This window comes from Platalea leucorodia (genome assembly GCF_965183815.1).
Source record: "Platalea leucorodia genome assembly, chromosome: 5".
NCBI classification, from domain to species: Eukaryota; Metazoa; Chordata; class Aves; order Pelecaniformes; family Threskiornithidae; genus Platalea; species Platalea leucorodia.
This window is the reverse complement of record NC_138827.1, coordinates 40,165,185-40,180,121: the sequence shown is the minus strand read 5'-3', so window position 1 is coordinate 40,180,121 and position 14,937 is coordinate 40,165,185. Positions and strand designations below refer to the sequence as shown.

The 14,937-nt window shown below is 39.4% G+C and overlaps 1 protein-coding gene across 1 annotated transcript in view; it reads left to right on the top strand.

The window, feature by feature from the left end:
- ABCA4 (ATP binding cassette subfamily A member 4) overlaps nucleotides 1-13,157 on the top strand; it is a gene marked incomplete at both ends in the record, with an annotated part of 75,229 nt that extends 62,072 nt beyond the window's left edge. The window contains 13 exons of the mRNA XM_082314688.1: nucleotides 808-923; nucleotides 2,655-2,802; nucleotides 4,268-4,391; nucleotides 5,144-5,273; nucleotides 6,133-6,253; nucleotides 7,659-7,721; nucleotides 7,833-7,939; nucleotides 8,937-9,078; nucleotides 9,645-9,779; nucleotides 11,264-11,367; nucleotides 11,455-11,547; nucleotides 11,886-12,135; nucleotides 13,035-13,157. Of these exons, the coding sequence (XP_082170814.1) occupies nucleotides 808-923; nucleotides 2,655-2,802; nucleotides 4,268-4,391; nucleotides 5,144-5,273; nucleotides 6,133-6,253; nucleotides 7,659-7,721; nucleotides 7,833-7,939; nucleotides 8,937-9,078; nucleotides 9,645-9,779; nucleotides 11,264-11,367; nucleotides 11,455-11,547; nucleotides 11,886-12,135; nucleotides 13,035-13,157 (1,656 nt within the window). The remainder of the gene's footprint in view (nucleotides 1-807; nucleotides 924-2,654; nucleotides 2,803-4,267; nucleotides 4,392-5,143; nucleotides 5,274-6,132; nucleotides 6,254-7,658; nucleotides 7,722-7,832; nucleotides 7,940-8,936; nucleotides 9,079-9,644; nucleotides 9,780-11,263; nucleotides 11,368-11,454; nucleotides 11,548-11,885; nucleotides 12,136-13,034) is intronic.
- Between the last annotated feature and the right edge of the window lie 1,780 nt (nucleotides 13,158-14,937).

Here is a 14,937-nt window from a genome sequence, read left to right as displayed (position 1 = left end):
TCAACAAAGAGAGTGGCCAAGGGCTTATGCAATAAGAAAAGCATGAACATGGAATTGAAAAAATTAAAAACAACAAAAAAATAAAATGAAATAATTGAAAAGCCCAAAACTCTTTGGGCTTTGGAAGGTGCCCTTTCAGAAGAAGGTAAAGCAAAGCATTAATTTAGTAAATGAGGGAAAAGAAGCAGGTCTCTGTTCCTGTCCCCTGCTGGGCACAGCCGCCTCCCAGCAGCTTCCTTGACAGGAATTCTGCTTGGCCGTGGCCCTTGACAGCATGATGCAAAGGTATTAATTGGTATTAGCAGTTCTGTGAAATGCCACCTTCCACTCTGCATGGGGAGCTCTGTGCATTGCAGTAGACTAGCGCTACTAATACTGAACAGAGAAACTGAGAAGAGCAGTGGCCAAGCATACTCACTTTAGCCTCCTCCCAGGAATGTGGCTCAAGTAACTAGCTTTTTCCCTCCTACGCAGCCTTTGCATCACCAGAAACTGCACTTCCCTTGCATACCCACAGCCTCTTTCTGTGGGCAGCCTGCCAGCAGGACCATGAAATAATTGGCTCCCAAACCATAATCCTTAGATTATACGCTGTATTTTTGATGAACAGTCTGATAAAAGATGCCTCAGAAAAATGTGGAGTGCTGCCAGAGACCCATTGATCCAAAAGCTTGAGTGTGACTAGTCTAGCTCATACATTCCAGTGTTCCTCAATAAAAAATCCTTTTGGAATAATGTGTAGGATCTGGATATGTTTGCAGATCTTCTCAGGTCTTACACACTGATTTTTACTCTGTGATGTGGCAGGTGAATTATGCACTGAGTGCTGGAATGGTTGTGGTTATATTTGCTGGATTCAACAAGAAAGCATACACTTCTCCAACTAATCTCCCTGTGCTTGTTGCCTTGCTGCTTCTGTACGGGTGAGTGTTCAAGGTTGTTCCTGCATGTGGGGCCCTGTATTTCACATGGAAATGACTTCATGTTATTGAGCTCAGTACTTTGTGAAATCCAGCTTTAAAGAATAAAACTGAGTGGGTACAATACAGGTTAGAACTAGATTCTGTCCCTGCTCCAGGATATTGACACACTCTGTCTGGCCACGTGCTGTAAAGGAGATTTTTTTCATCACTGCCTTACATTTTTAAGCATTAAATGTGATCCTTACAAGAAAAAATATTTGTTCAGTTTGCTGCTTTCTGATATGTATGTTGTGTAGGAATTTAGTGGTTGTTCATTTGCCTCATTGACAGCTAATACTAAAATAACTTTCACCGTTTAACTCAAGAGCAAAGAGTACTGAGTCTTCAACACTTTTTTTTAACTTCAAATGAGTATTTGTATTGGCAAAATAGCATTTTATAAGGCTGACTGAAATTCACGTTCTCTCATTTAATTAGTGATCATATATTTTTAGCTATAGAATCATATTCCTGATAGCCTTGCAGCTGACATAGTCTAGACAAAATGATCGATCAGATTTGTTTCTAGAGTTAAAGAAAGAAATTAAGCTTTTCACATCCTACTATGTGTGTCACAAATTACACCTAAGAGGGAACAGTTCTTTTCTGGGCAGACTACCCTTAATTTTCTGAAGTTTTTGTGTTCTTTTGAATGAAAATCCTGAGAAAATTAAAGCATCATCATCATTTAATCTCTATAAAATACCCAATGTTAAAAAATGTTATCAGAATGTTAATTTTTTTAATTTTTCATTATGTCTTTTTAAAGTGCAATAGTGTTATCTTTAATAAAGTTAGCTGTGGCTCTATATATTTTTTTAAAATACAGTAATTCATGGCTGTGTGGATGGACATTTAAGGCATCTTTGCCTATTTTAAAGCATCTTTGCATATTTTAAAGCATCTACCAACATGAAATATAAAAAAAAATATATCATCACATGGTAGTCACTTCAATAATAATTTGCTACTCAAAATAAAAAACCGAAAGGAAGGTAAATTCATAGCATCATGTATTAGCCCTTGTGCCCAGCTGCAGTCACAATGAGAAACTTAGGATGATTCTTTCTGACCACGTGTATTGTCCTGTTAAGCAATTCAGGTGGTTGTTACTGACTTTTTCCTAGTCAGACTGATTGTTGCTAAGCATTGTAAGTTTATTCCAGAGGAATACTCCTCTTGTGCTGCTGCATGTACATTTGCTATGTTCCAGAAATCATGGCACAGGAAGCTCCAAATCAGGAGTAAAAAAACAATGGTAGAGGAATTAGGAAAGAATATCAAAATTTACAAGGTTTCTAATTTCTTTGGACAGTTCCAAAGGCTGAGGAGTATCTAGCAAAGCAGTACATTGTATTTGCTTTATCTAACATTTCTTTGTTTCTCCCTCCTGGTGTACAATCCAGTGAGATGTGCAAGGATACCTGGCGTGATAATAACCTTGCTAGTATTAAGTTTTCTCAATTTTAGTGGTTTCTATTGACCTGCATTTTAACAGCACAAAAGGCTAAGCAGAAAAAAACTTTTTACCTAGTAACCAGGGAAAGAATACTGTAGTGGCATCTCTGATTGATTACACCGTTTTATTACACTTGGGATGAGAAGAAAGCTCAACTTTGTGTTTTCATTAGGCCAACTGACATGAGAATACTGAGAAGCTGTTGTCATAGTTTTTCTATCTTTTGCATGCAGATGGGCAGTAATTCCCATGATGTACCCTGCTTCTTCTTTCTTCAGTGTCCCTAGCACTGCTTATGTTGCATTGTCTTGTATTAATCTCTTTGTGGGCATCAACAGCAGTGCCATTACATTCATCCTGGAGTTATTTGAAAATAACCCGGTAAGTAATGTTTTTGTTGACACCCGGTTTTAAAGAGCTGTGCAAAGAGTATCCGAGTATAACCATCTCTAACAGTAATTGTCTTTCTCTACCTTGCCATTTTTTCTGGCAGTAAATGAGTGGGGAACTTGCTGAGTAACGGCAGGGACAGGTGAGCAGAATAACCCAGAGAAGTAACTCAGGGCAATTGATATGTTGGGCTACACATACAAGGAATGACATGGAGTGTTTTTCATCCCTATGAGCAAACTTCTGTATGCTTTCACAGTTGGGGAGGAGGGGACATGGCGCTTTGTGCTTGCTTCTGCAGCTTGAGTTGTACAGGAAGAGGCAGATGGTAGAAAGTCACAGAGTCACCATTAAGTAAGGAAAGATACTTACTCCTGCCAGTCATTGTGTTAGAAGAGATGTTCTGCTTATAGCAGCATTTTGAGAATTTCCAAAAAACGGTTTAACACCACCAGGAAGGTGACAGAAAGTACAAGAATAGACAGAATACCCTAAGTGCCAAAATTAGCTCTTAGAAAGGCTAAGAGATCAGTTTATAAAACACTGTTGGCTTGTATGCACTACTACTGCCACCTCTACAGCTGCTGATACTCTGGCCACTGGGACTGACACCCTTTCTACATCTGATGGCAATCCAATTAGCTATCATTACTGACAGTGTATTTTCAAACACCATGTGCTGATCAAGCATTGTTGTTTGCCAGGAAGGAGAAACAGATCTTGGTTCAGTTCATGGTTTCAAGGGCCAACGTTAAAATACTTTCTGTCCCTGGTGTTCCTGCATTCTCAGCCGTGCTTCTTGATATCGCAGGGTTCAATCTAGTGCCATTCAGTCTGTGGGAGGGACAGCAGGCAGTATTGTTATCTTCGAGAATATGTCTCTCTTGTAGACACTGTGTTTCCAGAGGGAAAACTGCCCTTCTCTGGATTCACTGTTGGTGCAGCTGTAGCCAGACTGCTACTCGCACTTACACTCTTTTGGGTATTTCCTCATTGCACCAAAGTCTACTGTGTAGTTATGCCCAGACACTGGTACTTTTCAATATTGTGGCAGTCCCGATTATGGAAATATTCCAGCTATAAATAAAGATGCTATGACAGAAAAATACCACTCTTTGTTGTTGCTTACAGTTGCTGTTTATAATAGCTGACACCAGAATTACATGTTACCTCTGCTACATAGAGAAATACTTCATTACAAAGTTTAATTTCTCTCCCCATTGACAGTTTTTCACAAGCACCTTGTCTGGTGCGGTGTATGCCAGCATTCTGTTATGCTGCATTCTAGGTTGCAGATGCTTCAGGTGTAACTTGGTAAATACTCTGTTTTCTCTGTTGTAGGAACACAGAACATCCAGTTTCTCTGATGTGACAAAGAACTTTTCACTCATGTTGCTATATTTTCTTAAAGAAGTCTGGTTTCAACTGCTTATTATGTTGTTTCTGTTTCTTATAGTCTTTGCTGAAGTTTAATAAAACATTGAAAAATGTGCTGATTGTCTTCCCACATTTTTGCCTGGGCCGTGGACTCATTGACCTGGCCATGAACCAAGCTGTGACTGAAGTATATGCCAGGTTTGGTAAGTAAGAGCCAATAAACAACAAGTTATATCAGTGTCACATGTCCTGACCGTGGATGAGATGGTTGGAAGTGTTATCTTGGAAAATCAGTGACTGTTTCTGAAATTCTCCCCTTTCACATCATCAGATGGATGAGAAGGATGAAAGTGCAACCTCTCTGAAGGTATCACAGCTTCTGATACATCTGCCAGAACTCGACAGCCCAACCAGTAGTCTGTATTGGAAATGAACCCATTTGTTCAGTGCCAGACTCTGGTGTCTTTTTATCATTTGTCCTGAAGTCCTTAGATCATTACAGTAGGATGTATTATTTCATTTCATTTGAATACTTTGGCAGCCCTTGTGTTAATGCTAAAGTGGCTGCTGTTCCTGAAACGCATCCTCTTGGGATGTGTCTGTCTTTGATATCAGACAACTTCTTATTAAAAGAATAGTCACATAGCAGAACTCATCTGTTGTTATTCAGAAAATGTATGTCTTTCACATAATCCATGCAAATTTCATGTTATGATATCCAAATTAGTGCATATTCAGAGAGCTTATATTCATTTTTGCTCTCATGCAGCAGCTGAGCTTGGAGTGTGTTTTCTTAAGAATCTTTATGACACGGAAAATGGAGACATTGCCTGATCATGACCACATAAAGTACAGATTTTCATCCTAAACCATTATGATTATGCCTTTTGTTCTGAGGAGCAATGTTTTGTTTCAGCAGTATTTCACCTTGCTTTCTGGTGCTCTTTCTCCAAAGGTGAGGAGCATGTTTCCAATCCTTTTCAGTGGGACTTTGTTGGAAAGAACCTGGTTGCCATGGCTGTTCAAGGGATTGTATTCTTCATTCTGAATCTCCTTATGCAGCACCGTTTGTTCTCCACAAGATGGTATGTCTGAAAGCTTGTATTAATGTTCCTTTATTAACAGGGTGTCTTTGTTATTCTTGATGGCCCTCTTTTTTCTTTTTCTCTGAATTTTTCAGCTTTTTTTTTTTCTATTTACTTACCTGATTTCATCTTAGTTTGTTGATATCCTGCTTCAAGAAAGCATTTACAAATGTGCATTATCTTAACAGGATTTAAGAATATATTATTAAAGAAATGAGTTTTCTTGCATTAAGACTTTAATGTAAATTATTTTTAGATAATAGTGAGATTATAAAATGACTTGGGAAGTTTGTAGTGTCATAAGTACTGGCATGAGGTACTAGCCTGACATCCCAAGGCAGGAATTCTAGTTCGTTGCACAGGACAGTTGCAGCCTGGACACTATGCAAGCTTCCCCTCTCTGCTTTGCAAATGTGCCTCTGTCTCAATGAAAGCAGCTACCTTCCAGGTGTGACTGGGTCATTCACTCCTGTTTGAGATTGCCAACAAGAGTACTAATTGGTACAATTATGAAAATATTATCTTACAGGGAGGTCTACTCAAAAGATCTATCATTAGCTACTGAAGAGCAGCCAAACAACGAAAGCTGTGGCTGAGGGGCAGGTTGTGTCATACCAGTAACTGACAAGGCAAGCTCTTTTAAGCAAGCCCTTTTTAGTATTTAGAGATTAACTTCCAAATGTCAGGGATTCTCCCAACAGCATGAATGCTCCACCCAGTGTCACATTGTGAAGTTTCAACCCCCCTGTTTCCACCAGTCACGTTTTTGACAATTGATTAGCCGTTGTTTCACACTGTTATTCTAACTGCATCCAGGGCCACTCATTGTTTGTGCAATCAATCTTTTGGGTTTTTCCAGGTTTGCTGAGACTGTCATGTCACCTATTATCGGTGAAGATGAGGATGTTGCAGAAGAAAGAAAAAGAATTATGAGTGGAGGGAACAAAACAGATATCTTAGAATTACAAGAACTGACCAAGGTAGTATTTTGAGAAGAATGAAACAAATGAGTCTGGTGTAAATTTATTCTTTCAGAATGTATTTCAGCTGTGGATTCAGATGGTATTGTTTTCAAAATCAACCTTGTGCCTTAGAAAATAACAAACATTTCAGAAGTCAAGGCTTGACATGTTATTTGGCTGTTTCCTTTGATTAGAAAACAAACCTCAGGGAAGTCCAGCAAGGACAGCGCAACCCTCCCTGCTTAAGGGGTGTTTTTTACCTCACATCATCTGACAGGACTGTTATCTATTGAGTGTCCATTTCTACTACTAGTCTTTTCTTCTACAATGCTGTTTTTTCCATAGGAGTTTCAATCTCAAGTTAACTATTTGGTTGCTTTCACATTGAGGGCTATAGTTACTGCTAATTTATCTTCTTTCCAGATATTGAAGGCATCTGAGTTATGCTATCAGAATGCATGCAAGCTTCAGCTACAGAAATACAAAGATTACACACACTGCTATCTCATGACTAGAGAACTGGAGTATCATTCTTCAGACTATCTTGCTGTATTGTTCCACTTTGGTTTGATGTGTCAAAGATACTTTGTCTCAGCAAAGCATCAGGTCTGTCTCCTAGTGCTAAAGATATGAAGTAAAAGGCTGTGTCATGGTTTAACCCCAGTCAGCAACTAAGCACCACACAGCTGCTTGCTCACCCTCCCCCTCCCAGTGGGATGGGGGAGTGAATAAAAAAAAAAAGTAAAACCTGTGGGTTGAGATAAAGACAGTTTAATAGGACAGCAGAGGAAGAAAATAATAATAATAATGATAAAAGAATGTATAAAACAAGTGATGCACAATGCAATTGCTCACCACCTGCTGACTGATGCCCAGCCTGTCCTCAAGCAGCAATTGCTGCCCCCCCGCCAACTCCCCTCAGTTTATATACTGGGCATGACGCCATATGGTATGGAAGAGCTCTTTGGCCAGTTTGGGTCAGCTGTCCTGGCTGTGCTCCCTCCCAGCTTCTTGTGCACCTGGCAGAGCATGGGAAGCTGAAAAGTCCTTGACTTAGTGTAAGCACTACTTAGCAACAACTAAAACATCAGTGTGTTATCAACATTATTCTCTTCCTAAATCCAAAACACAGCACTATATACTATACTATAAATTAACTCTATCCCAGCTGAAACCAGGACAGGCTGCAGGCAGAAAAACTGGTATTTTTAGGGGTCATTATGAATTTATTTAATGTAACTAAATATCTGACTTTGTAGAATGCTTACTCGTTCTTTCTAATTTTTTATTTACTCCTGTCTTGGTTCTAAAGTTGCCTCATCCCAATAACATTAAACTAAACAATTCTGAAGATTTTTTTCCTGTAGATACCTTGAAATGGGATTTTTCTTTTTTTTTTTTTTTTTTTCCCCTGTCAACTTAGATTTATGCAGGTAGGCACAAGCCTGCAGTGGACAGACTCTGTGTTGGCATCCGTCCTGGAGAGGTAGGTTGTTCAATAACACTAGATTACATTGAATGGATCAGTTCAGATTTCATGCCTCTGCTGATTTGCAAGTTGGAAATACTAAAGAATGTGATAAATTTTGTAATTTAGTGCTTTGGTCTTTTGGGAGTGAATGGTGCTGGCAAAACAACAACATTCAAAATGCTGACTGGAGATACTGATGTGACATCTGGAGATGCTGTAGTGGCTGGCAATAGGTAAGAACTTTAAAAAAACCTGTGACAGCCCGTTTACTGGGGTAGAACTGCCCAGATCATAGTCTCAATGACCCAGCAGCTCTTTTCCAGTTTTATGGCACTGAGACAGACCACACCTGACACACAATGGCACTTTACACTTCTAACACTCTGTAGTAAAATCTGTGGGTATGTTATAGTAATGCTAACAGTGGGGCAAGGCAATTGGATCTAATGGCAAGAGCTCGCAAACACAAGATAACCAGTCCAGCAGGGTACTTTGATCTGAGCCTTGGGACTTCTCTCTGGCTGTTTCTAGCATCTTTGTTTACACAGTGCTGGCACAATGTCATAAGTTAATACAGTGTGATCTGGTATTCACTTACGTTAGTTTAGTTCCAGGTTGTGTGTGTTCGTTTGTTAGGTGTAGTTGGGATTTGATTCTTTGTCCATTGATGTCATTTGAACAATAGCTATTTTGTTGCCAGGACGTGGTCCTGGGCAACCTGCTCTAGGTGACCCTGCTTGAGCAGGGTGGGTGGACAAGGCGACCTCCAGAGCCGCCCTTCCAACCTCAACCATTCTGTGAATCTGTACTTCTACTACTATTACTACCAACGAAGTGTTGGCCTCCTGTCTTGCCTGTCTGTTCCCAGTGACCACACTCTGAGATGAAATTGACTGATGTTTTTTCTTCTAGAAATAAACACCATTTGCAAAAAATATGACCTGAGTAGCTGTTCAAAGAATGTCTCATTAAGTTAGCCTATACTTAAACAGGAAAATGGGTGAGGGGAAATGGGCTTACGCTCTTAAGCAGGACTGAGCTGACTTAGATGAGAATATATCCCTTGCTATTCTGTACAGACAGGTATTTTAGTAGGATGTTGTATCAAGAACAATTCATTCTCCTCTTAGAAGAGCTGTTGCCCCAGAAAAGGAAGATTTTATTCAAAGTGTCCATCTCCATCTTAGAGCTAGTATTATGGATATAAGATTCTTTTCTTTGTTTCTCCAGTATATTGACCCACATTTCTAATGTCCGTCAAAACATGGGATACTGCCCTCAGTTTGACGCCATTGATGACTTGCTCACAGGACGAGAACATCTCTACTTATATGCACGCCTGCGGGGGGTTCCAGCAGAGGAAATCGAGAGGGTAAAGCATTCTTGCTTTTGAGTTATACATAGTTACAGTGAATATTTGTAAAGATTAACTGAGTTCATGACATGCCAAGGGCCAGAATTTCCAAAGTGGGCTTGCCATTCTGTGTGTTGAAGTCCCGGGAGTGGTTCCTGTCATTTGGACAGTTAAGTAGAAGACTACACTGTCAAATGGCATTAATGGTACTTGCAAAACTGTGGCGCCAACCGTGGAAGGCTAAAGATGCAATTGCTATGTCTCAGAACTGCACTGGTTGCTGTTTTGTTCTTGTCTTTAAAGTTGTTTATGTATAAGAAAGAAAACATAAAGAACGTTCCAGAAGAAAATAATTTAAATTCTTGCACAGATAGGAAGTCTACAGCTGAGGCTGGTTTATGGCTTTCCCTCAAGTGTTAGAATTCCCCTCATCATCATAAACTTTTTGGACTCCCCTGCTCCAGTTCTAAAATGAATGTGCTAAAACCTAGGGTATTGCCGTGTCTCTGCCAGAAGAGGGATGTATCAGCAATCCCGTCTGTTTTGCATTAGCTGCTATGTAAAAAAGGTAGTCTTTCTCATAGGTTGCTGAATGGGGCATCCAGAAGCTGGGACTTCCTATGTATGCAGACCACCTGGCTGGTACCTACAGTGGTGGCAACAAGCGCAAGCTCTCCACTGCCATTGCACTAATAGGCTGCCCACCGCTCGTCTTGCTAGTAAGTGTCATGGTAACATAGCTCTGTGATAGTTCAATATAACATCTCATAAAACCACATGCTAAAGAGTTATAGGAACGTCTGTGACAGTCCTTGCAAGCTCCTTTCTGCCCTCAACTTACATCTACTTCCATGTAATTTTGAGTTCTTTAATTTCAGGGATAGACTGGGACGCATAAATATGTTTTCAATGGACCCCAAGTGATTATGAATGAAAGTGATTATGAAAGAAAGGTCTTCAACAAAGAATGGTCTAAGATCAAGTATAATCCAGAGAAATGTAAATTTAAATCCATGTTTGGTTTCAATCTGCCTTTTCTTGTCAGACTATAACCGCTCATGTAAAAGATGATCTTACGACATATACCTTGCTGCTTTATCCAGCAGAACAGAGGAAGATAGCTACCCTTTTGCAGCCTTTTAATATCTTTGGAATAAATTATACAAATTTAGACTAAACTACACAAATGCTGAAATGTGGTTCTCATCAAATAACATAAGTTATCAGATAATTGCATATCTCAAGGGAAATTCTAATGCAGTTACTACAAAAATACTTTATTTAGATTATACTGTACCACCTTAATTTGTAGGCTACAAAGAAACATTTTAGTAACATTTTAATAGCATGGTTCCTTGTGCCATTTAATACGGCTTTACATGTATTCTGCCTGTATGTAGTAAACAGCCAGATAAAATGTTTTCTCATAGTTTCTTAAGACAAAATGTTGAATGAAATCTTTTTTCTCCAAGATTTTTAAAAATTTTTTTGTTACTAACTGGGTTAACTGATTTATGCAGGACCAGATCCTTAGCTGGTGTAAATCAGGGTGACTTCACTAGCTTCTTGGGTTGAGAAATGTCCTATAGATTTATGTAAGAAAGAAGGTTACCTGGGGAGAACTCACTTTCCTCTTACAAGAGTTGTTGCCCCAGAAAAGGTAGATTTTATTCAAAGTGTCCATCTCTGTCTTAGAGCTAGTATATAGATATAAGATTCTTTTGTTTCTCCAGTATATTGACCTACATCTCTAATGTCCATCAAAATACGTGAGCCAAACTTGACAAAATTTGATGTAACTGCTACTGCATGAGCCTCTTTCCATTTATTTCTGTTTTGGGTCCTAAATGTTGTTATAATGGGATATCACAAATGCTTACATTTTTGATATCTAAGATACTAGACTGGGGACTGCCTTTGTCGTAATGGTCACTGCATTCCCTTCCCTGTAGCTGTGCCCTACACAGACAGCGTTATATTCTTACCTGCAGTTGCTTGTACTTGTTTCATTACTGTTTTGTGCCAAGAAGTACATTAGTACCCATTCACTCATATGCTTCTCAAGGTGCATGTGCTTTCTCAAGGCACAGATTTCAGAAGCAAAGCAGCTATATGCTAAAGCCCAAACACACAATGACTTGATTCTAAATAGATTTTCTTATCTGCTTCTCTGACCCTGATTGTCTTAACGTTTCCCTTACAGGATGAACCGACTACCGGAATGGACCCTCAGTCCCGGCGCCTCCTGTGGGACTCCATTGTCAGCGTGCTCAGAGATGGGCGAGCTGTGGTTCTAACCTCACACAGGTAAAAAGAGTTAGAATTCAGAATCCCAGAGTAGCAGAAGTTCATCTGCTGGCTTTTATCTCAAATATCTGTTCTCTGTTTTGAAAGTATGGAAGAATGTGAAGCCCTCTGTACTCGTTTAGCCATCATGGTAAAAGGTACCTTCAAATGCCTGGGCACAATTCAGCAGCTAAAATACAAGTAAGTAGAATACTTTTATGGTGTTTTTTAATGTGAAAACTTAGTGTATGTGACGTACTGTACTTAATACAGCAATCTAATCTTAAGAGCTGTTGTTTAAACAGACCCATTTCTGGGTGCCACTCTGGTATCCTAGACAATTTGAGCAGACCTCATTTCAACTCTGTTATGCTACACACCACTTCTGCAGGGCAAATACAGAGCTTCCTGCAAAGCTAGATCTTATGCATTATCTTTCAGATATTGTTACTGTTTTCATAGCTGCTGAAAATGAATTTCCTTCCTGAATAATGAAACCATCTCTTCATCCAATTCCCAAATCCACATGTGCTTCCCAGGTTTGGAGATGGTTACATTGTCACTCTGAAAATCAAAGCTCCAAAGTCTGGGCTGCCTCCAGATCCTACTCCTGCTGAGCAATTCATACGTATGAACTTCCCAGGGAGTTTACAGAGGGAGAAACACTACAACATGCTGCAGTATCAGATTTGCTCCTCCTCTCTGGCTAAGATTTTTCGGTTAATACTCTCCAATAAGGAAAACTTGCATATTGAAGAATATTCTGTGTCTCAAACAACTTTAGATCAGGTAAGTAAAAAATAAAGCATCCATGAGAAAGCCATAGCGAGAATTAGGTAATGCAATGGGGATGTATCCAAACAACTGAAGGACCAAACTGTTCAGGGTAGAGAATTATCTCACACCTCTTTCTCAGGCAAAATTCCCAGACCCCTCATCAAGCAGGGTGGATCTGATATGAAATCAGTTGTAACTAATTCCCTGTGTAAATAGGTGCCATTTGAAAGCTGGTAAGATGTCTTTCCCAGATGACAGAATTCAAACAACTCATTCCTTCAAGAGCAGCAGTGTGAGCAAGGTCAGCTATTCAGAATGAGGCTTGCTGAGCTGAGAATAATGTTTTATTTTAAATAAGAGATTTGGACTGTGTTGTGTCAGCGATACTGTGATACACAGGAGCAATTAGACACACAAAACCTGGAAAGTCCACTAGGACTGTTGGCAACACCCACTTGCTAGAGGGTATGAGCCCCATCTGCCTGCTTTCCAAAGTAGCGAGGGTCCACATATGCAAAGCTGTCTTTGATGGGAATGCTAGAGAGACATTCCTGGCTGCCTTACAGCTTCCTGCTAAAATATTCTGCCTCCTCTTTCCCATCACAACCAAAGTCACTTACATTGTGCAAGCCATGCAAACCTTGCTGAACCCATCGCCTGCTTAAGAAAAAATAGGATTTTAGTTGCAAGTAAGTGCATCCAAAGGAAGGAAGTTGCAAGGAAGTTTTTCAAAATAAAGAAGGAATTAATGATCCCTGCTGATATGCAGTGTCTCAGTTCAGTTCATGTCTATGGATTCCCCTTTCTGTCTCTTCCCTGCAGAGAGGCCAAGAGGATGCAAATTTACAGAGACATTCCACTAACTCATCTCAGTTGATGAGATGGTGACATTTTCTGCTTTCCTCACACAGGTTTTTGTGAACTTTGCTAAACAGCAGATGGAGGATGAGGAAATTCCTTTGCATCCCCGTGCAGCTGGAGCCAGCCGAGAAGCAAAAGTGTCCCCTGCTTTGCATCAGCAGGCAGTTGCATAGACTATTCCTACAGTCACTAGCACTTAGAGTGTTCACAGTGCAAAGATGTGCCATACCAGAGCAGTACAAGGGTAAAACGAAGGTTCCCACACTCAGTGTTATACTGATTTTTTTGCACCTTTCTGAGCACTGTGCTCACAACAGCAACAGCCCTAGCAACAGCCAACTTCTACTGCTCTACCAGGAACAATACATGCTGAAAGTGTCAAAGGAAAGGCAGGTCCTTGCTATAGAACAAAATCTTCCTCTAACACAAAGTTCATTATAAGATACAAGAAGAGAAGTCTCATTCCTCCTTGTTGACATGTAAAAAGCATGAAAGACAGTTTCTCTGTCTGATCCTTTCAGGCTGGTAGGTCTTTCTTGTTTAACTCTTAAGTCAACTGCTACCAGTCAGCAGACAGGTCCCAAGGCAGAGAGCATTGCTGAGCTTAGAAGCGGATTCCTGCCATCCCAAGTGCACAGGACTACCAAGGTCAGAACATCAGTGCTGGCTCATGGCGCTAGTGCTGGGAGACTGCTTCACTGTCTCACCAGGCTGCCAGTGAAAACAGACGGTTGTCTCAGCAAGAATGGGAAGAATTAATTCAGATCTCAGGCCTAGGCAAGAAGTCTGCTTTAAAAAAAAAAAAAATCTTAATGAAAATGATCTCATACTCATCCTCAAGTTTCTCAAATAGAAACAGAATGTCAAAATGGAGATTAAAAGGAAAGAGAGTATGTCCAAATCTGCCAAAAGTTTTGTTTTCTCATGGAGGCCTGGAAAGATATGTTTGTTACTAAACAAGATCAAATTTTTCTTCTTTCCGGTGACTGGACCGTAAGTGGGTGTAAAGTGTGAATAGGGTATGTACTTTCTCTGTGCTCAGAAGGAAAATTTCAACCTGCTTGTACTCTACACTGCACTCAGTGGGAAATCATTTGACGTTCAGCTCTTTTCTCTGGTTCACAGTTAAACTAGTGGAAAATAACAATACTGGAAACAAATTCATGATGATGTATTAGCAATACAGTTATCTACCAGATCTAACCATTTCTAAGAAATCTTCTCTAAGATATGTTATACAGAAATAAAATTTGGGTCATGTATTTTTGCTTTGTTAGGTGTTTTCTTCAATTGATGTAGATTTTTTTTTAATATATAAGGACATTCTTGCTTTTTACTGTACAAAATATTACGAAACTTCAGCAACCAGATGTACTCATCTTCTTTTGCCATAATTATTTCAACTGATTTAAAAATATAGTCTAGAATTTATTGCATATTTCACCCTTACAAATAGTTGCAAAAATCTTTCTATACATCCATTATAGATAAATAAATTAATCATGAAACAAAACAGTATCTACGCATTCTCTTCATATTCTAAAGCAGCTTCTTTAAAACGTCATTCAGATAGATTGCAACAGTCTTTTTTTTACTAGATTTGCACAAAACCCAACTAAGTCCCACTGAACATCTTGTGAAAAAGAAAACACAGGAAGTCCAAAACATAGCTGATTTTTCTCCCTGGCTCTGAAAATAGGAAGGGAGCTAGCATTCTGAGGACTAACAGTCACTTCATGTATTTACAAAGTGTATTAAAAATTATTCAGAGAATGCTGACATAAAATGCTAGGTAAAAGGTCCTTTAGAATCATAAGGACTTACTTGTTATATGAAAACAGGCCAAATATCACAGATGTAGCATAGATCAGATCTTCTGAACCTTATTTACTAGTATGCAGTTTACTAACGAAGACGACTGAAAACGAACAAACAAACAAAAAAACCCAACAA